Source organism: Lithobates pipiens, unplaced genomic scaffold, assembly GCF_037356315.1.
Source record: "Lithobates pipiens isolate NorthernLeopardFrog02 unplaced genomic scaffold, aLitPip1_a1.2 Scaffold_1, whole genome shotgun sequence".
NCBI lineage: Eukaryota > Metazoa > Chordata > Amphibia > Anura > Ranidae > Lithobates > Lithobates pipiens.
The window spans coordinates 113170100-113191638 of record NW_027507685.1 but is presented as its reverse complement, the minus strand read 5'-3'; the positions used below and the strand labels follow the sequence as shown (position 1 = coordinate 113191638).

At 46.3% G+C, this 21539-nt stretch overlaps 1 protein-coding gene and 1 long non-coding RNA gene across 4 annotated transcripts in view; both read right to left on the bottom strand.

The window, feature by feature from the left end:
* Nucleotides 1-2786: 2786 nt before the first annotated feature.
* LOC143965383 (uncharacterized) lies at nt 2787-4620 on the bottom strand. The gene is made up of 2 exons (XR_013271612.1): nt 4376-4620; nt 2787-4125 (listed from the first exon to the last, which is right to left on the bottom strand). It is a non-coding gene; the product is annotated as an uncharacterized LOC143965383 (long non-coding RNA).
* An 83-nt stretch (nt 4621-4703) lies between these two features.
* The window catches only part of LOC143964997 (phosphatidylinositol 3,4,5-trisphosphate 5-phosphatase 2B-like), a 131115-nt gene continuing 114279 nt past the window's right edge, over nt 4704-21539 (bottom strand). For all 3 annotated transcript variants that reach the window (XM_077474339.1, XM_077474341.1, XM_077474340.1), the window contains exons 15-23: nt 20297-20382; nt 15505-15586; nt 15045-15128; nt 14851-14949; nt 10821-10909; nt 9210-9288; nt 8918-9094; nt 6449-6539; nt 4704-5123 (exon numbers count right to left, since the gene is read on the bottom strand). In XM_077474339.1, the coding sequence (XP_077330465.1) occupies nt 4910-5123; nt 6449-6539; nt 8918-9094; nt 9210-9288; nt 10821-10909; nt 14851-14949; nt 15045-15128; nt 15505-15586; nt 20297-20382 (1001 nt within the window). In that variant the 3' untranslated portion in view covers nt 4704-4909. The remainder of the gene's footprint in view (nt 5124-6448; nt 6540-8917; nt 9095-9209; nt 9289-10820; nt 10910-14850; nt 14950-15044; nt 15129-15504; nt 15587-20296; nt 20383-21539) is intronic.

Below are 21539 nucleotides of genomic sequence, written 5' to 3'. Positions count from 1 at the left end.
CGTCACTCCAGAGGATTGGAGCATACCGCCACTACCAGCATTGGGACACAATAAATTCTTCTAAGTAGGCTTCTCGCGAGTGCCAAGGCTCCCAGACTGCATTATTTCGCTCAACCGTATGGGTGAGGCGAGCAGTAAGTGACTCCATGGTCTCCAGGTCCTTAATCCCAGTGGACAACTCAATGGAGTTTGGCGGCGGTGTTTGCCTTTTCCATTGAAGAGCCACAAGGCACCTGGCCACTGTTAGTATATGGTGTGTTGGTTTCTTAGCAAGTCTAGATAATGAAGTAGGAAGTAGCCCTAATAGAAAGAACTGGGCACCAAAGGGAAGGTTCGTAGGCAATGAATTCTAAGGCTCTATGCCCACAGATGGTGAGAGGTGTGAGGGAACGCTAGTGTGCTTTTCCTGCACCCGGGGGGGTCACAGCAAGCATGCAGACCATAGAAGTGCAGGGCTTGTACCCATGTAGACACCAATGCGTATGGCCTATTTCCTGAACATAAAATAAGGCCACATTCAGGAAATATGTGCATGCGCGGGGGAAATGCTACCGCAAAAGAGCATCGGCATTTAGGTAAATACAAGCAATTACAGCCATGCACTTCTGTGATCCGTCTGTGGTTCCCCAGGCGTGGGAAAATGCGGGGCGTTTTATGGTGGAGGACCTTTTGCATCTACATGCGCATGAACCTTGAATGGTCTCAACCTGATGTCAGAAGCCCTGTACTGTTTTGAATGCAACTTTATACATAGACATAGCTTCTCAGACCCAGTCTGTCCGGACAGTATGGTCAACAGCTGACTCTGCACCATCCACAGGCAGCTTAACTCTTCAATAAGACACAGTTGAATTAAACTCAATTTTAGTTCAGATAATTGCAGTATAGAAGATGTTTTTTTTCTCAGTCTTTGGAAGTGTAAGAAGACAATGACTTTCTTGTCTCTCTGAAGTGCTAATACTGACTGAGGGAACATGGAAGAAACTGGGGAGGCCTGGCTAGAACTGAACTAACTAGCAGTAAACAGGAGAAGAAGATACCAATATCACATTGTAAGAAAGTTGCAGTGGACCAAAACTGCCACCAGATGTCAGCATACTGCAAAACAATAATAATAATCTGATGAAGTTCAATAGAACATATACAAGTTACATAAAAGTGGGGACAATAAGCCCAATGCCTGTGAAATGCCTAGAAACCAATCCAACATGCAGTCCTTGTTTCTGCCTAACTTATAAGTATATGAGGTCTGCGGTTCTGTTGTAGAAATCTAGAAAAGAACAGAATTTTTCTTTTTTTTTTTTAGATAATCATAACTCCCGATGTCAGTAGAGCAGTGGACGGTGTCAGTAGAGCAGTGGACGGTGTCAGTAGGGCAGTGGACGGTGTCAGTAGGGCAGTGGACGGTGTCAGTAGGGCAGTGGACGGTGTCAGTAGGGCAGTGGACGGTGTCAGTAGGGCAGTGGACGGTGTCAGTAGGGCAGAGGGTGGTGTCGGTAGAGCTGTGGGCAGTATCAGTAGAGCAGTAGACGGTGTCGGTTGAGCAGAGGACTGTGTCGGTAGAGCAGGGGACGGTGTCGGTAGAGCAGGGGACAGTGTCGGTAGAGCAGGGGACAGTGTCGGTAGAGCAGGGGACTGTGTCGGTAGAGCAGGGGACTGTGTCGGTAGAGCAGGGGACAGTGTCGGTAGAGCAGGGGACGGTGTCGGTAGAGCAGGGGACGGTGTCGGTCGAGCAGGGGACGGTGTCGGTAGAGCAGGGGACGGTGTCGGTAGAGCAGGGGACGGTGTCGGTAGAGCAGGGGACGGTGTCGGTAGAGCAGGGGACGGTGTCGGTAGAGCAGGGGACGGTGTCGGTAGAGCAGGGGACAGTGTCGGTAGAGCAGGGGACAGTGTCGGTAGAGCAGGGGACAGTGTCGGTAGAGCAGGGGACAGTGTCGGTAGAGCAGGGGACAGTGTCGGTAGAGCAGGGGACGGTGTCGGTTGAGCAGAGGACTGTGTCGGTAGAGCAGTGGGCAGTGTCGGTAGAGCAGTGGGCAGTGTCGGTAGAGCAGTGGGCAGTGTCGGTAGAGCAGTGGACGGTGTCTGTAGAGCAGTGGACGGTGTCTGTAGAGCAGTGGACGGTGTCTGTAGAGCAGTGGACGGTGTCTGTAGAGCAGTGGACGGTGTCAGTAGGGCAGCAGTGCACATGTCTACCCATCACCTGCCTGTGATTGACAAGTAGATCAAAGTAGGGTTGCTGAGCCCTGGATTTAGGGTGTGCCCAGCCACACCCGGCACACCCTGTGCACACACCCATTAGTCATGCAATGTGGACTTGCCAATAGGTGTCCCTCATTCCCTTCTCATAAAAGTTGGACAGTTGGGAGGCGTGGATACATTGTTGTTAAAAAGGAATTTAGACTCTTCAGGGTCCTAAACATAACAAACTCAGTCATTGGACCCAGTGGGGTCCAATTACCCATCGCGCCCCCCCCCCTCCCAATCTCTTCGATTGTAACTTGGTCCGGGTTTAGAAAAGTGAAATGTAACGATCAGGCTCTAATCACACCATGGCGTTCTTGAACTTCTTTTGGGCAACAGGCGCCCCGCGATTCTGTTTGCGCGACTTTACCGTGGTCCGTAAGGCAAAACGCAGCGATTTGGGAGCTGTTGAAGGCAACAGGAGAATCGCAAGTGCGTTCTGCAGAGATTTGGGATCCCGGTGATTCCGGAATGCCACAGTGTGAACAGAGCCTCAAGATCTTTATTGATTATCATTATAAAAAGTATGTGTCGCGTTCTTCACATTTAGTTTTGTAGAAGTTTATTGCACGCACAGATATACAGAAGATTTTTGCCACCATCCTTTGTACATTATTATTTCTATTTTGTATCGTTTGCTAATAAACAGAACTTTTTTTTATGTATTTTATTACAATTACAGAAGAACGTTCTTGGCTTTGAGCATTTCACACTATTAAGGCGAGGGTTGCCACCTTTTCTTCAAGCCAAACCTGAACACTTTAGTGGCCTGGGACACCTTTGGGTGCTCCAAGGAGAGTAAAAATGCATTCCGCTGCAAAATGTGGGCGTGGTCAAATTACTTTTGCTGCCATCATCACCCTGCTGAAGGCTGAAGGTGGTATCTGCGCTGATCTCCAATATCTGGGGATGACTCTTCCTGTGGCCATAGGGAAATGGCCTAAAGCAGTGGTAGTCAACTTATGAGCCAAAAGAGGGGCCCCAAATGTGGCCCCTGATATCCCCAAAGGGCCGCACATAATGTTCAATATATAGTATGTAATGCTGGAGAGGACAGTCAGAGACTGCAGAGCTAATAGGGCAAACGAGGGTCAGAGAGTGAGGACAGGACACATTGTTGGCTGCAGAAGACAATAGGAAACCGGGAAGATGTTACATGAGGCTGGTAGAGATCAATACTATTACTCTAATCAATGTACCTACTGCAGACTGCTGAGGGTCGCACATTATTTACCAGAGGGCCACATGCAGCCCTTGGGCTGTAGGGTGAGCACCAGGGGCATAAGGTGTCTTTCTTAATAGACTGAAATGCATCACTGAACTGAAAACAAGGTGGTCATTGGGCTCCTTGGTATTATAGTATTGGTCACCCTTGTGTAGATCTGTAGGATCCAAGAAAGAAGCACGTTCCCACCATATGTGGGTCATATCACCAACCACAGCCTGGCATTGCCGACAGTCACCTGGAACAGAGTAGTACAAAATATGAAGGAGAGCTTGGCAAGTTCTACCGGAGTGTGAGGATAATAAAGCTCTTCCCCTGGGGCTTGCTTGGTGTAGATCAGTGATGGCAAACCTTGGCACCCCAGATGTTTTGGAACTACATTTCCCATGATGCTCCACTACACTGCAGAGTGCCAGTGCATCATGGGAAATGTAGTTCCAAAACATCTGGGGTGCCAAGGTTCACCATCACTGGTGTAGATAGTTTAAGGGAAGAAATGAAAGCCTCTTCCTAATCTTTCCGCCTCTATGGAAGTCCCGATCTCTCTTTCCCAAATTGTAGTGTCCTTAGGAGTGGAGTTGGGCTTTAAAGGCTTTACATTTCTCATACAGTGTGGTGATGTTGGTGGCTTTAATCACCCCACGGTTCCACCATGACACCTTCCTTCTTGTATCTCTTGGAGATGTTTCTTATACAGTACGGTGATGTTGGTGGCTTTTATCCCCCCCCCCCCCTCCCCCACCATGACACCTGCCTTCTTGTATCACTTGGAGATGCTCCTCATACAGTGCTGTGATGTTGGTGGCTTTCACCCCCCCCCCCCCCCAAAAAAAAATGACACCTGCCTTCTCATCAGTACAGTGATGTTGGTGGCTTCTTCATCCAACCCCCCGCCCCCCACCATGACACCTTCCTTCTTGTATCACTTGGAGATGTTTCTCATCAGTACAGTGATGTTGGTGGCTTCTTCATCCAACCCCCCACCATGACACCTTCCTTCTTGTATTAATTGGAGATGTTCCTCATACAGTATGGTGATGTTGGTGGCTTTCATCCCCCCTCCTCCCCCACCATGACACCTGCCTTCTTGTATCACTTGGAGATGCTCCTCATACAGTGCTGTGATGTTGGTGGCTTTCACCCCCCCCCCCCCCCGCACCATGACACCTTCCTTCTTGTATCACTTGGAGATATTCCTCATGCAGTACGGTGATGTTGGTGGCTTTCATCACCCCCCCTCCCAAAAAAATGACACCTGCCTTCTTGTATCACTTGGAGATGTTTCTCATCAGTACAGTGATGTTGGTGGCTTCTTCATCCAACCCCCCGCCCCCCACCATGACACCTTCCTTCTTGTATCATTTGGAGATGTTCCTCATACAGTGCAGTGATGTTGGTGGCTTTCATCCCCCCCTCCCCCACCATGACACCTGCCTTCTTGTATCACTTGGAGATGTTCCTCATACAGTGTGGTGATGTTGGCTTTCTCTCAGATTCAGTCGTGAACATCGTCTCTCCATGTTCCACCATCTGCTCCCCACCCACCAGCGCTGAGCGTGGTCTGGGCGATATCGGCGTGGAGGGGGAACACAAACCTTCAAATAGGAAATACTCTGCATTGCTGTAACTGCCGCAACAGATACTCGCAGGACGGCGTCTGGAACAATAAAGACATTTAGAAGTAAAAAAAAAAATCCTTCACAAGAACATGCAACAAGAAATAGACTTTGGAACTGTTAGCTTAGTTATTTTTAACCTTCGTTGTGCTTCAGATTTAAAGTGTAATTAAACCCTAACAATGGCCAGATCTTTTTTCTGCCTATTAGTCTATTAAATATCCCATTGGAAGGGTCTTGTTATAATCTGTTCAATATAATCATAAACACAAGAAATCTATAAAAAGAGACATTCAAAAGTCACCCACAAGATGGCGCTAATGAACCACTTACTGCATAGCCTGGTAACGGTCTACAAATCCAGGACAAGCATATATTTGTTTCATTTTTTTTTTCTTTGCAATATTTTATTCTTTTTTTTATTCCCTATATTTTATTTTATTTTTTTCTTTGCTATATTTTTTTTATTTGCTATATTTTTAATTTTTTTTGTAATTTGTTTCTTTGCTATATTTTTTGTATTTGCTATATTTTTAAAATTTGTTTGTAATTATTTGTTTCTTTGCTATATTTTTTATTTGCTAGTTTATTTTTTTGTAATTATTTGTTTCTTTGCTATATTTTTTATTTGCTATATTTTTTATTTTTTATTGTATTTGTTTCTTTGCTATATTTTTAAATTTTTTTGTAATTATTTGTTTCTTTGCTATATTTTTTTATTTGCAGTATTTTGTTACTTCTTGTTAGCTACAGTTTGTTATTTTTTTATTTGCTATATTTTTCTTCACAAATATTTTATTACTTTTTTTTTTTTATTAGCTATACTTTGTTATTTATTTATTTTTTATTGGCTATATATATATTTTTTTCTTTTCACAAAAATGGAGTTACCCTTTACGGGCGTAACATTTTTTTTACAGCTTCCATTTTTCTATCGAAGTCTCGGGTGTTTTTTGTGGTTCGGTGAAGTTTTTGCCTTCAGTGGTGACATGGTCGCCAACGTTTAATCCTTAAACCTTCCTAATCTTTGACCCGGAGGTCAGCTTTGTGTACAGATGCGATGCCGATTTACTGAAGAAAGGGAAGTAAAGTAGGCTAAGCCGCTCTCCTGCGCACGTACAGCGTGCTCCTGGGAGGCTGCCACACTTATTGCACATCCGAGTAATGTTGCCACGCCCCCTCTCCCTCCTATAGGCTGCTTCGTTTATAATGACCTCACTGACAGATTTAAAAAATAATAATAATAATATTGAAATACGAGTTCAAACATTCGCTGAGCAACGATGATAACGCGTACTAGCCAAAACCCCTTCTGCACACATCACTAATATAGGAAGAAGTCAGCGAATCAGGGAGTGCCGTGTACCTGGAGGAGCGTTTGGAGGAGCGCAGTGCCGGAGAGTGGCGAGGAGATCTGGGAGAATGGGACTTCTTGGTGGAATTCTCTGTAACTGCGGCTACAAAGGAAACAGATTACATTCAGACCTTCTAAATGATACATTGTTTTCTATCATCTCATATGGCCAAAGGTATGGGACCCCCCCCCCCAATGCCATCTCAATATACTATATGGCCAAAGGTATGTGACCCCCCCCCCCCATGTCATCTCAATACACTCTATGGCCAAAGGTATGTGACCCCCCCCCCCATGTCATCTCAATACACTACGTGGAAAAAGGTATGTGCCCCCCATGCCATCTCAATACATGTTCCCCCCATGCCATCTCAATACACTCTATGGCCAAAGGTATGGGACCCCCCCATGTCATCTCAATACACTACGTGGCCAAAGGTATGTGCCCCCCCCCCCATGCTATCTCAATACACTACGTGGCCAAAAGTATGTGCCCCCCCCATGCTATCTCAATACACTACGTGGCCAAAGGTATGTGACCCTGCCATTCCATCTCAATACACTAAATGGCAAAGGTATGTGACCCCCCCCCATGCCATCTCAATATACTATATGGCCAAAGGTATGTAACATCCCAATGTCATCTCAATACACTATATTGCCAAAGGTATGTGACTCCCCCATGCCACCTCAATACACTATATGGCCAAAGGTATGTGACTTTCCCATGCCATCTTAATACACTGCATGGCCAAAGGTATGTGACCCCCACCCCATGCTATCTCATACACTATATGACCAAAGGTATATGACCCTCCCATGCCATCTCAATACACTCTATGGCCAAAGGTATGTGACTTCCCAAAGCCATCTCAATACACTATATTGCCAAAGGTATGTGACCCCCCCCCCCCCCACCATGCCATCTCAATACACTTTATGGCCAAAGGTATGTGACTACCCCAATGCTATCTCAATACACTATATGACCCCCCCATGCCATTTCAATGCACTATATGGCCAAAGTTATGTGACCCCCCCCATGCCATCTCAATACACTACATGGCCAAAGGTATGTGACCCCCACCCCATGCTATCTCATACACTATATGACCAAAGGTATATGACCCTCCCATGCCATCTCAATACACTCTATGGCCAAAGGTATGTGACTTCCCAAAGCCATCTCAATACACTTCATGGCCAAAAGTATGTGACCCCCCCCCCATGCCATCTCAATACACTTCATGGCCAAAGGTATGTGACCCCCCCCCCAATGCCATCTCAATACACTATATGGCCAAAGGTATGTGCCCCCCCCCCCCAATGCCACCTCAATACACTTTATGGTCAAAGGTATGTGACTCCCCCAATGCTATCTCAATACACTATATGACCCCCCCATGCCATTTCAATGCACTATATGGCCAAAGGTATGTGACCCACTCAATGCCATCTCAATGCACTATATGGTCAAAGGTATGTGACCCCCCCCCCCCACGCCATCTCAATACACTTTATGACCAAAGGTATGTGACCCCCCCCAATGCCATCTCAATACACTTCATTACCAAAGGTATGTGACCCCCCTAATGCTATCTCAATACACTCTATGGCCAAAGGTATATGACTCCCAGCCAATGCTATTTCAATACACTATATGACCAAAGGCATGCAATACCCCCCCTCCATGCCATCTCAATAAACTATATGGCCAAAGGTATGTGACCTCCCCCCTCCGATGATGGATTTCAGGTGTCTCCAGTGAAGGAAGAGGTTTATACTTCATCATACAAAGACATTGTAGACAATTGCGCTCTTCCAACCTTGTGGTAATAGTTTGGTGAAGACCCTTTTCTGTTCCAACATGACTTCGTCCCCTGTGTCCACCCTCCCCCAATCCACCCCATGTACAAAGCCAGCTGGACATGGTGTGACCAGTTTGGCATGGAGGAGCTCAAGAAGGAACTTTGGTATAAGGTCTTCTCATCCAACATTAGTACCTCCCCTTAACCCTATGGAACACCTTTGGGATCAGGTCATCCCAAAATGCTGAGTAGGTTTGAGGTCATGGAGGAACTTGAGTGTCCTGTACAGAGCCTAGACCTCATCCCTACTGATCACCTTTGGGATGAATTGGCACGTTGATCGCAAGCCAGATCTTTTTCTTGGTGCCCAATGTTGAACCAGGTCTTCTCTTCCAACATCCATCAGTACCGGACCTCACAAATGGGCACAAATTCTCACAGAAATTCTCCAAAATCTTGTGTAAAGTATTCCCAGAAGAGTGGAGGATGGTATTGCCACAAAGGGGCAACTCTATATGTATGGTCATGGGAGGAGGGGAGAAACTCCATATGAATGGCTATGGGATTGCAACTCAAATAGGCTCAGAAAGGTGTGATGGTTGGGTGTCCCCCAGAATTTGATCATATAGTGTAACCAACCATGTAATACAGTATATCCTGAGGAAATTCTTGCCTTTCTCAGCTTCTCTGTTGATCATCCTGGGGCTCCTGTCTGGGTTCATATTTGGATATTGGGTCACTCTCACTTTTCCTCTCAAGGATCCTGTTTCTTCTCCACGTTGGGACAGAAAAGCTTGAAACTGATGATCAGTATTGCTATTGGCTGAGAGCACCGACACACAACATTCACCTAGAAACACATTAAATAAAATGAGAGAACGAATATAATTGCAAGTATTCACCCACACACTATATTCCTGTAGTCAAAGATTTTTGTATCCATAAGCCAAACCAAAACCTCATACCAAAGGTTTCTCCACCATCCGTTGGTCGGATACTCAGAAGCAAATGTCCAGTAAATGTGTCTCCACCAACCCATGTTATCTGTGGGGAATACAAATCTTATGTCAGATAAAACATATGGCTTCAGGTAGATAAAATATAAGGCCAAAGGATTTTGGACACCTGACCACCAAACCCACATTACATGGCCAAAAGTATGTAGTCACCTGTCCAAATGATTGAGTTCAGGTGTCTCCAGTGAAGGGCCCTAGTAATACTCCATCATACAAAGACATTGAAGACAATTGTGCTCTTCCAACCTTGTTTTAGCAGTCTGGTGAAGACCATTTTCTGTTCCAGCATGACTGTGCCCCGAACCTGACCCCCCCCCCCCCCCCTTGTACAAAGCAATGCTGGTTTGAAGGAACTCAAGTGTCCTGCACAGAACCCTGACCTCAACCCTACTTTTGGAAGACCTTTGGTATAAGGTCTTCTTATCCAACATTAGTACCTGCCATTAACCATACAGAACACCTTTGGTGTTCAGTAGGTTTGCGATCATGGCGGAACTCGAGTGTCCTGCACAGAGCCCTAACCTCAACCCTACTGAACACCTTTGGGATGGATTGGGACACCAGTTGTGAGCCAGGTCTTTTCATCCAACATCAGTACCTGAGGGGAACTTGTTCATACTACATCATACAAAGACGTTTTTGACAATTGTGTTCTTCCAACCTTGTGGTAACAGTTTTCTGGTAACAGACCCTTTTCTGTTCCAGCATGATTGTGCCCCCCTGTGTACAAAGCCAGCTCCATAAAGACATGGGTTGATCTGGGTTGGCTTATATAGGTGTGATGGATGGAAGAACTTGAGTGTCCCACACAGAGCCCTGACTCCAACCCCACTGAACACCTTTGGGATAACCAACATCAGTACCTGACCCTACAAATGCTCTTTTGACTAAATAGCTATACGTTCTCATGGTCACACTCCAAAATCTTGTGGAAAGTCTTCCCAGAAGAGTGGAGGCTTGTAATGCTGTAAAGGGTGCTGACTCCATATTAATGGCTGTGGTTTAACCAGTTTGGCGTGGAGGAACTCAAGTGTTCTGCACAGAGTCCTGCCCTCAACCCTAAACACCTTTGGGATGAATTAGAATGCCAGTGAGCCTGGTCTTTTTTCAACTTGAGGCTCAACAATTCAGCCAGGTCTATTCCCCCAACATCAGTACCTGACCTCACAAATGGGCACAAATTCCCACAGACACCCTCCAAAATCTTGTGGGAAATCTTACCACAAAAATGGAGGATGCCATAGCCAAAGGAGGCAAACAGGGGGGCAAATCCATATTAATGGCTAGAGGGGGAAAGGGGGCAACTCCATATTAATGGCTATGGTGGGGAGAGGGCAACTCCCTATTAATGGCTATGGTGGGGCGGGGGCAACTCCCTATTAATGGCTATGGTGGGGCGGAGGCAACTCCATAATAATGGCTATGGTGAGGAAGGGGCTACTCCATATTAATGGTCATGATTTGGGAATGGGATGCCCAACAAGCTCATATAGATGCGATGTTCAGGTGTCCATCAATATTTGCCCCTATAGTGTATTATCTACACTCTTAATTTCTCACCTCTGGTAAGTCTTGCTCTGACCATCCAAGCTTGAGAAAGGCCAATCCCTCTGTACTGTGTGTGCTATTCACATTACTTTGTGGAGAGTCTGCATTATTCCAGGGAAAAGAGAAAAAGTGAGCAAGCAGGAGGTAGTAATACATTAATGCTGCAGTTCAAAAGATCTGAGGAGGCCTTCAAAGATTTTGGACAATGACACTGAAGCTTTAAATTCCACTTCTGATCAGTATCATGTGCAAAAACCATAGGTATAGGAACAGGCTTTAATTCCACACCCATCCCTTCCATGTACGTTCCTTTCCTTTAATACCTAGGAAAGACATACCCTGTACTTCCAGGTATGGACCATGTGTAGCATCATCATTGCCACCTGGGAAGTCCATAGCCATGTCAAAATATGAGCAGAGACATGAGCTCTGCTGATTACTGGACTGTAGCTGTGACTGAAGGGTGTGTTGGACCTCTGCAGCAAGGCCACTGCTTCCACACAGAGCACAGCGGTCCTTCTCTGCAGCATAGTGCAGGGCAAAGAATTTCCAAATCTGAATGGGTCTGCTTTTCTAGGAAAAATAACGATAGAACGCTGCATTTATATACATCATTTCTTCTGTAACTTCAATCGGGCTTTAACTACAGCTGTGGCCAAAAGTTTTGAGAATGACACAAATATTAATTTTCACAGTAATTGCCTCAGTTTTTATGATGGCAATTTGCCTATACTCAAGAATGTTATGAAGAGCGATCTGATGAATTGCAAATTATTGCAAAGTCCCTCTTTGCCATGAAAATTAACCTAAACCCATTAAAAAAAATACATTTCCACTGCATTAGTGAAGAAGGCTTCAGGGCAACCAAGAAAGTCCAGCAAGCGCCAGGACCTTCTCCTACAGTTTATTCAGCTGCGGGATCGGGGGAACCACCAGTGCAGAGGGAGGGGATGGGGGTAGAGGAGGGGGGGATGGGAGTAGAGAGGGGGGGGGGAAATCGGGGGACCACCAGTGCAGAGCTTGCTCAGGAATGGTAGTAGGCAGGTGTGAGTATGTCTGCATGCACAGTGAGGAGAAGACTTTTGGAGGACAGTCTGGTATCAGGCAGGACAGTAAAGAAGCCACCTCTCACAGGAAATACCTCAGGGACATACTCATATTCTGCAGAAGGTCCAATGATTGGAGAGCTGAGGACTGAGGTAAAGTCATTTTCTCTGATGAATCCCATTTCTGATTGTTGGGGGGAATACGGAACAAAACCTTGTCTGGAGAAGAAAAGGTGAGGGCTACCATCAGTCCTGTGTCATGCATCTGGAAACCATTCATGAGTGGGAATGCTTCTCAGCCAAGGGGGTGGGGGGGCTAACTCACAATTTTGCCTAAAAACACCACCATGAATAAAGAAACTTCTCCCAACCATCCAAGAAGAGTTTGGTGAAGAACAATGACTTTTCTGGCATGATGGAGCACCTTGCCATAAGGCCAACGTCATAACTAAGTGGCTTGGGGGACAAAACATAGAAATTTTGGGTCCATGGCCAGGAAACTCCCCAGACCTTAATCCCATTGAGAACCTGTGGTCAATCCTCAAGAGGCGGGTGAACAAAAAACCCCCCTCACAAATTCTGACAAACTCCAAACATTGTTGTGTAAGAATAGGGTTGGCCATCAGTCAGGGTGTGGCCCAGAAGATGAGTGACAGTATGCCGGGGGGGAATTGCAGATGTCTTGAAAAAGAAGGGACAACACTGCAAATATTGACTCTTTGCATAAACTTAAGGTGGAGTTCCACCCAAAAGTGGAACTTCTGCTCATTTGTCTCCCCACCCCCCCTCCAGTGCCACATTTGGCACCTTTCGGGGGGGGGGGGAGATACCCGTCTTTGACAGTTATCCCATCCCCGCTTCTGGGAGTCCAGGCCACGGCGCATTAGGCGAGCAGCTCGCCTCTCTCCTCCTCCGGGCCAGTATAAGAGCATAGCAATTGCTCGCGCATGCGCAGTAGGGACCCGGTACGAAGCCGTAATGCTACACTGCCAGGGCCCCCTTACCCGCAATGGCGGCGGAAGCACCCGACAGCTGATGGAAATATCAAACCAAAAATCAAGTGAGCTAAATTTAATTATAAGTAAATGATGAAGAAAGTCCATATAGTGACGTGGTATCCGAAGGGTCCCTTAATTGTGGATAATTTTACCAAAAGATCGTGACAGTTCAGAGAGACACCCCCACCTTAAAAAATGGCCGCTTACCAGCCCCTGAGACCTCCTATCACGGGAGGTCTAACACACTTATGGCTATATATCCAGTCAGGGCCTTTGATCATCCAGGGAGATGATGCTCTTGAGCCTCCACCGTCCAATGGACTGGATCACGGAGGGGTTCCAAAAAAAGATAACGCCTCATAGGGTATAATCTTTGAGGTTTATTTAAGTAAAAAAAAAAGATGTTGCACTTACATCAATATAAGGTAAAACTCGCAGGCAGGGCCGGTGCTACCACTAGGCAAAATAGGCAGCAGCCTAGGGCGCCCTGCTGCCTAGTGAGCCCGGCCACTGGTGTTCCTACTCTCTTCTTTCTGCAGCAAGCAACTAAGTCTCAGCATCAGCAGGCAGCTCTGTTCGCACATAGTGTCAGAGGCACAGTGGTGGCTGTATCCCAACTCTCAAATGAATGGAAGCAAGCAAACATTCGTTAATGGGCACTGGTGAGGCTGCGTTTATGGGAGCTGGTGAGGCTGAAATTGATTGGCGCTGGTGAGGCTGCATTGATGGGTGCTGGTGATGCTGCATTGATGGGCACTGGTGAGGCTGCATTGATGGGTGCTGATAGGCTGTATTGATGGGCGCTAGTGAGGCTGCATTGATGGGCATTGGTGAGGCTGCTTTTGATGGGCACTGGTGAGGCTGCATTGATGGGTGCTAGTAGGCTGAATTTGATACGCGCTGGTGAGGATGCACTGATGGGTGCTAGTAGGCTGAATTTGATACGCGCTGGTGAGGCTGCATTGATGAGCGCTGTTGAGGCTGCATTGATGAGCGCTGGTGAGGCTGCATTGATGAGCGCTGGTGAGGCTGCATTGATGAGCGCTGGTGAGGCTGCATGGATAGGCGCTGGTGAGGCTGCATGGATAGGCGCTGGTGAGGTAGGCTGCATTTGATTGGCCCTGTTGAAGCTGCATTTGATGGGCGCTGGTAGGCTGCATTGATGGGCGCTGGTAGGCTGCCTTGATGGACACCTTATTAAAAAGGTGGGGTTTACATGGGCAAGGGAAAAGGGGTGGAATCAGGGGTGGAGCCAATGGGGGGGCGGCAAGATGAGGTTTTGCCTAAAGTGTCAAAAATTCTGGCACCAGCCCTGCTCGCAGGTAAAAACAAGCCGGCCGGCACAAAGTACACCCCATGGTCCAGGACTGGCGCAAACTCAGTGATGTCAGCAAACTGCTCCTTCCTACGCGTTTTGTTATAGATGACGTTGACGTCCTGGGGCACGCGTTGGGAGGAGCGGCGTGCTGACGTCACAGCATTTGTGCCAGTGCCGACATCGCTGGACTGCAGGACAGGAAAGTGTCCTATTATTAAAAGTCAGCAGCTACAGTATGCTTTTCATTTTTGAAGCGGTGGGCGGACCTCCTCTTTAAAGAATTGTCAATAAAAGCCTTTGACACTTATGAAATGTTTGTAATTATACTTCAGTATCCCATAGTAACATCAGACACAAAAGATCTAAAAACACTGAGGCAACAGACTTTGTAAAAAATTATTATTTGCGTCATTCTCCAAACTTTTGGCCAGGGCTGTACAGCCACGGGAACTCTTGTGGGTGCTATGAAGCCTGGAGCAGAAGTATTTACCAAACTGCCAAAAAAATCAATAAACACCTGACAGGGGTTTTCTCCCCACTAACTTTGTCTTAATCCTATTTTTGGCTATCTACAGCAAATTTAAAGGGTCCTTTGGCTCATGTCCTCCCCCTTCTTCTCCGGGGACAAAGGGGGGTATGAAACCCCGATGAAGCGCTGAGCAGGAAGAGATCCGTCTTACCCTTCAAGCACAGAGATCTGAACTCTATGCACGCTTTGGAGCGGCTCTGGGTTTTCACGATGGACTCGATGTGCAGAAATCGGAGCATATAACTGCAATCTGGGAACAAATACACAACGTGAAAATAAAAAATAAAAAATCTAATAGTAAACCACGGGAGAAGAATTCATGTGGAAGAGGAACAATTCACTCACCTCTCTGCGACCAAAAATTCACACCGATTTCAAAAGTGGCAAAAACAGGAGCGTGGTCACTGCTCACAATGTCATCGGTACAACCTACGAAGAGAAGGAAACGAACGGCGGTAAATCCAAACTGCTAGCCAAACGTAAAACTGAACGCCAGGGGTAATCAAATATAGTCTATGTACAAGAGGCATGTGTATTCTTTCTTGAATAACAGGGGTCTGTTTATAAAAGAAATCTGCTGTACAAATAATTCGGCACAAATAATCCCCCATAATGTGTCTAATCTGCCCATTTCCTGCGACCATCAGCGCCATCTAGTGGCTATAATGTGATATCTCCCAGAAATACCTCAATTAGGAAAATACTACATTATGGCCACTGTATGGCGCTGTTATTTATAGGAAATGCACATATTAGACACATTGTGTGGGGCTTATGTTTGGGGCAGGCATTTTTTGGTTCTCACCATATGAGGTGCATTTAACCTCGGTGTCCGGGTAACACGTCCATAGGATTCGATCACTCCACGATGGTGCAGCTATACGGGTCTATAAGAAAATACAACATATTGCAACTCTTTAAACACTATATGACGAAAAGTCTTGTGTACCTCTGACCCTCACACCTATATGAGCTTGTTGGAACTCACATTCCAAAACTATACCCATTTATATGGATTTGCCCCGCCCTATGGCCATTGTGAGGTCAAGTACCGATGATGGATGAGATGAGAAGACCAGGCTCATACAACAAGCCCTACATTGGGCACCAAAAAAAAAAAAGAGACCCGTTGGCATTCTAATTCATCCCAAAGGGGTTCAGTAGGGTTGAGGTCAGGACTCTCAAGTTCCTTCACTTATCACACCTATATAGCTGTATATCCAATTCCAAAACCATGGCCATTAATATAGTGTTGTCCTCCTCCCTTGCCTATTTACATTAATATGGAGTTGCTCCCTTTGTGGCTACAACATCCTCCACTCTTCTGGGAAGGCTTTCCTCAAGATTTTGGAGGGTGTCTGTGGGAATTTGTGCCCATTTGTGAGGTCAGGTACTGATGCTGGATGAGAAGATTTGGATCACCATCAGCGTTCCAATTCATCCCAAAGGTGATCAATAGGGGTGAGGCCAGAGCTCTGTGTCTCCCTCCCATTAATATGGAGTTGCCCCCTTTGTGGCTATTACATTCTCCAATCTTCTGGAAAGGTTTTCCGCAAGATTTTGCAGGGTGTCGTGGGAATTTGTTCCATGTATAAGGTCTGGCTCACCGTCGGTGTTCCAGTTCACCCCCAAGGTGATCAGTAGGGTTGAGGTCATGGCTCTGTACAGGACACTGAAGTTCCTCCACAACCGCATGGAAGAAAACCATCGGGCCTTCAGAAAAAAACTCAAGACCCACCTCTTCTAATGCCGCGTACACACGTAGCCGACTATCCGACGGACTTAGTCTGGTGGACTTCCCGCCAGACTGTCCGTCGGACTTTCCGAACTAGCTACTTGCCCACACACGGCACTTTTTCAGCGGACTAATACGGCGTACTAAGTCCGCCATACTATCCGCCCTACTTTTAAAATGAACGGACTCGCCCACACACGCGGAGGAAAGTCCGCTCATTTCGAGCGGGTCTCCAGGTAGGTGGGGCTCGCAAAGGAGATGGGGGGTTCCCCCCAGGTCCACATCAGACCTTTGTCCGAGCACGCTACCCTGCCGGGCAGGAATGGGGGGGGCGAGCGCCCCCCCCCCCTGCGAGCCGTACCAGGCCGCGTGCCCTCAACATGGGGGGTGCCTTGTCCCCATGTTGATGAGGACAAGGGCCTCTTCCCGACAACCCTGGCCGTTGGTTGTCGGGGTCTGCGAGCGGAGGGCTTATAGGAATCTGGGAGCCCCCTTTAATAAGGGGGCCCCCGGATACCGGCCCCCCCACCCTATGTGAATGAGTATGGGGTACAATGTACCCCTACCCATTCACCTGTGAAAAAAGTACAAAAAAAAAAACACAACACAGGGTAAAAATTGTTTATTGCACAGCTCCGGGGGTCTTCCGTCTTCGGGGGGTCTTCGGGGGGTCTTCTCGCCGGACTCCTCCGCTATCTTCTTCTAGCTCTTTTGCTAGCGGAGGAGCCCGGCTTTCTTCCTCGCTGCGGCCTCTTCTTCCGACTTCGGTGGTCTTGTCCCCCTCTTCGGTTCTTCTGCCGGGCCACCGCGCCTTCTTATAGCTCTTTTACAGGTGGTGGCCCGGTCTTCTGTCGCCGCCGCTTTCTGTTCTTCTCTACAGATGTTGCCTCGTCGCTCGCTCCGCTCACAATGATGGGGACCGGGCGTGCGGCGACTTATATAGGGACATCACCGGATGATGTCCCCACCCCATATTCCTATAAGCCCCCCGCCCGCAGACCCCGACAACCAACGGCCAGGGTTGTCGGGAAGAGGCCCTTGTCCTCATCAACATGGGGACAAGGTGCTTTGGGGTGGGGGGGGCGCGCGGCCCCCCCCTTCCCCAAGGCACCCCCCATGTTGAGGGCACGCGGCCTGGTACGGCTCGGAAGGGGGGGGGGCGCTCGCTCACCCCCCCTTTCCTGGCCGGCCGGGTAGCGTGCTCGGACAAGGGTCTGATGTGGACCTGGGGGGAACCCCCACGCCGTTTTTTTCGGTGTTGGGGTTCCCCTTTAAGTCCATACCAGGTGGCGGGGCCAGCGACGTCTCCTTCGCGGGCCCCGCCTACCTGGAGACCTGCTCAAAATGAGCGGACTTTTCTCCGGGCGGTAAAAGTCTGTTTATTTCAAAAGTACGGCGGACTGGCATACACACGGCCGGATTGTCGGCTGAAATGCAAGTCCGGCGGGAAGATTGGAGTGCAAAACTACTAAGTTCGCCGTACTTTCGGGTCAAAAAAGTATGCCGGAGGCTACACATGGGGGGGATTGTCCGGCGGACTTGAGTTTGCCGGACATCTCCACCCGATTGTTTGATCGTGTGTACGCGGCATTAGAAGCAGAACACAGGATGGATCTAGCACCTTGAGGCGATTCAGTTTGCGTTTGTAGCGCTATACAATCATTCATTCATTCAGTCATTCACACCAACTGGTCACACCATGTATTTTTAGAGCTGGTCATGGTGGAACAGAAAAGGGTCTTCACCAAACTCTTACCACAAGGTTGGAAGAGCACAATTGTCTACAGTGTATTTGTATGATGGACCTTTTACTGGGGCCACCTGAACTCCATCAACTTGAGGGAGCACATCATTTAGGCCACATATCCAGTAGTAGTTAGGCACATTCAACTGGACTTATTCTGTAATCTAATCATATCTTCTGCACTAATGAGCGTCAGGAAGATACCCCACAATCCTTTTCCTGGACAATCAACAACTTAAAATATCCCATGGTGGCTGGGTAGCTTAATGAAGGTGTTGGTGCCATCCATGTGGATATCAATGTTGGGGTATCTTCCCGACACTGATTATAACTGAAGGGGTATCTTGGAGGAGATAAGAAACATCTTCAGCATTACAGAACTAGTCCAGGTGAATGTCTATTTATACCAGCCATTCTCAACCATGGTTCCTCAGGAGGTTGCCGGGGATTTCTTGAGTTGTTGCTGATTGACCTCCCATCTGATGGTGCCCAGTTCCAGGTCCAATGCCACTTGGCAGAGCAAGCAACGTGACACCAATGGTCTTTCTAACTGTCTGAAAGGGTAGCATTCTGACCATCCCTATAAGAGGAAGGGTGGGGGGCTTCTTCCCTGACCACTAATATCAAGGCACCAAGGCTAATATCTGAGACCTAATATAATAATTATAGGATAAAAAAGGTTGATTTAAACCATGGCCTGAATGAATACAAACCCTCACAAACATGAGTGGTCACAACATAGCTAGTAGTAGTTGGTCACATTCATCTGGACTTGTTCAGTAATGTTGAAGACATTTTGGAGCTCCTCTAAGCAACTTCTTCATTTTCTAATGACTGTCAGGAAAACCCCCCAACGTGGGTATCTTCCTGCCATTCATTAAAACTGAAGAAGTGGCTTGGAGAAGCTCCAAAACTTCTGACTGCCTGTGACCAACTACTACAAGATATACCATGATTGGGATCAATGAGAACCTTCAAAGTCATTTTGGGGAGATTTACTAAAACTGGAGCACTCAGAATCAGGTGTAGCTCTCCGTGGTAGCCAATCAGCTTCTAACTTCAGCTTATATAAAAACAAAGGGGTAGTTACGGCGCTCTCCTGTACTGGTGCAATAAATCGCTTACTACTCATAAATAGAAAATCGCATAAATAAAAAATCGCATGCTATCTGGGTTACCAATATTCAACCTTCTCAGGTGTTAGTGTTGCTAAATCGCAGTGAAAAAGATTTTTTTACAAATTCATTAGAAATCTGCAAACAACTTATATAACAATAAGATAAGAATAATGAAATTAAATAAAATGAAATAGCTACTGTGCAAGAAAGTGCTAATGTGCTGTAGTGTGGATTAGTGCTTCAGGTGCCTAACTGGTTTGCGTTTACTTTACAGAAACAAACATTTTAAAGTGCACAAAAAAAACCTTTTCAGATATACCAAAGACTCCAAAAAACCTAACCAGTTGAGAAAATATAACAATTGGAAAAAGAATTATCACAATAGAAAAAAATTAAAAAAAAGTTGATTAAAAAAATTGAAAAAAAGTCCTCAGAAAAAATACATTCCTTCTGAAAAAGTTTTTTTACATAAAGATCAATAAAAGTGACTCGTGCTCAGTGCCTTAGTGTAACAGAACCGGTGCGTTATCCGTGCGTGAAGCAAATTTCCGCACTCACCAGCTCCTCTGCCCCTGCCGGGGTTGACTTGCCTCCACAGTGTGAGCCCCTGTGTCGCTATATAGAGCTGGTCCCGTATGCTGTTCAGTTATTCCTCATTTGCTCATATGTAAAGAGATACAAAAGCTTCCATAGTGCAATACTGTATTTAAAATCAATGCCTTTATTAAGTATAACAAGTGGCTACTCACATATATGTAGATTAAAACGTTCGTATTATCACAAGTATCAAAGACACCGCCGCTGCCTTGTGGGAGAGAGTGTGTACGTTAGGCGACGCGTAACTTCAGCTTGTTCAGTTACGCTTTGACAATAAAAACTGGAAGCCGATTGGTTTCTATGCAGAGCGGCACCAGATTCTGCACTCTCCAGTTTTAGTAAACCCCCCTCATTGTATCACAAGACAGACGTGTACATTAACATGAGGACAAATGGGTCTCACTCCACTGGTCTTAGCCTTCTGCAGATCATATGTGCGAGATCCTCTTTCGAAGCGGCATGTGGGGGGAAAGGTGATCGGTTCCTCTTCTGTAAATAAAGATCCACAGTGAAGACGCACATTGATACATTGTAACATGAGCATTTATCAAACCTTCACTTTCATTGTGTATATATGTAAAATACATCATAAATTTATGAAAGTTATTAAAGTCATTGGAGCTCACCTATCAAAGTGTCGAGACAAAGGAGTGTCTGTAGTCATGACAGACAAACCGCTGAGGTGGTTGGGGGAAAATTATCATCTTTTATTTTTTGTTATTTTTGAAAATGATCATCTTTTATTTCTATATTTTTTTTGAAAATGATCATCTTTTATTTATTTTTATTTTTTTAAATGATCCTATTTTTTTTATTTTTGAAAATAATCATCTTTTATTTTTTGAAAATGATCTTTTATTTTTATTATGTTGAAAATTATCTCTTTTTTTTTTGTGAAAATGATCATCTTTTATTTTTGAAAATGATCTTTTTTTTTTTTTGAAAATGATGCTCTTTTATTTTATTTTATTTTTGAAAATGATCTTTTTTTTTTTTGAAAATAAACATCTTTTATTTTTTTTATTTTTGAAAATGATAATTTTTTATTCTAATAGGCTTCAGAATAGAGTGGGCTCGTGGCGCAGAGCATTGCGCCAGGAGCCCACCCAGGTGTTACAACAGCGAATTAATATTTGCTATTGAAACACTGATCCTCAATCCGACCAATCAGATGCCGGTCTGAGACCCGTTTTCTGATTGGCTGAAAAGAGAAGAGTCCCGATTGTCCGCCGAGGAGGATTGAGGAAACGGAAGCAATGCCCGTGGAGAGCAGGGGAAGCCGCCGCCGAAGCCCGGGAGAAGCACTACCCACCATAGATGGGGTAAGTGCTCCAGACCCCACTGACCGATTGTGGGAAGGGGGGGGGGGGGGTTACTGTTTGCTGACCCCACCCAAAACAAATTACCATCGGCCGCCACTGCTCAGTAAAATCATTTTTTATTTTCCTCCTCTGAGTAAAATGGTGAGGGGTGAGGTGATGTCACAGTAGAAGGTGAGGGGGGAGGTGATGTCACAGTGGAAGGTGAGGGGTGAGATGATGTCACAGTGGAAGGTGAGGGGTGAGATGATGTCACAGTGGAAGGTAAGGGGTGAGATGATGTCACAGTGGAAGGTAAGGGGTGAGATCATGTCACAGTGGATGGTG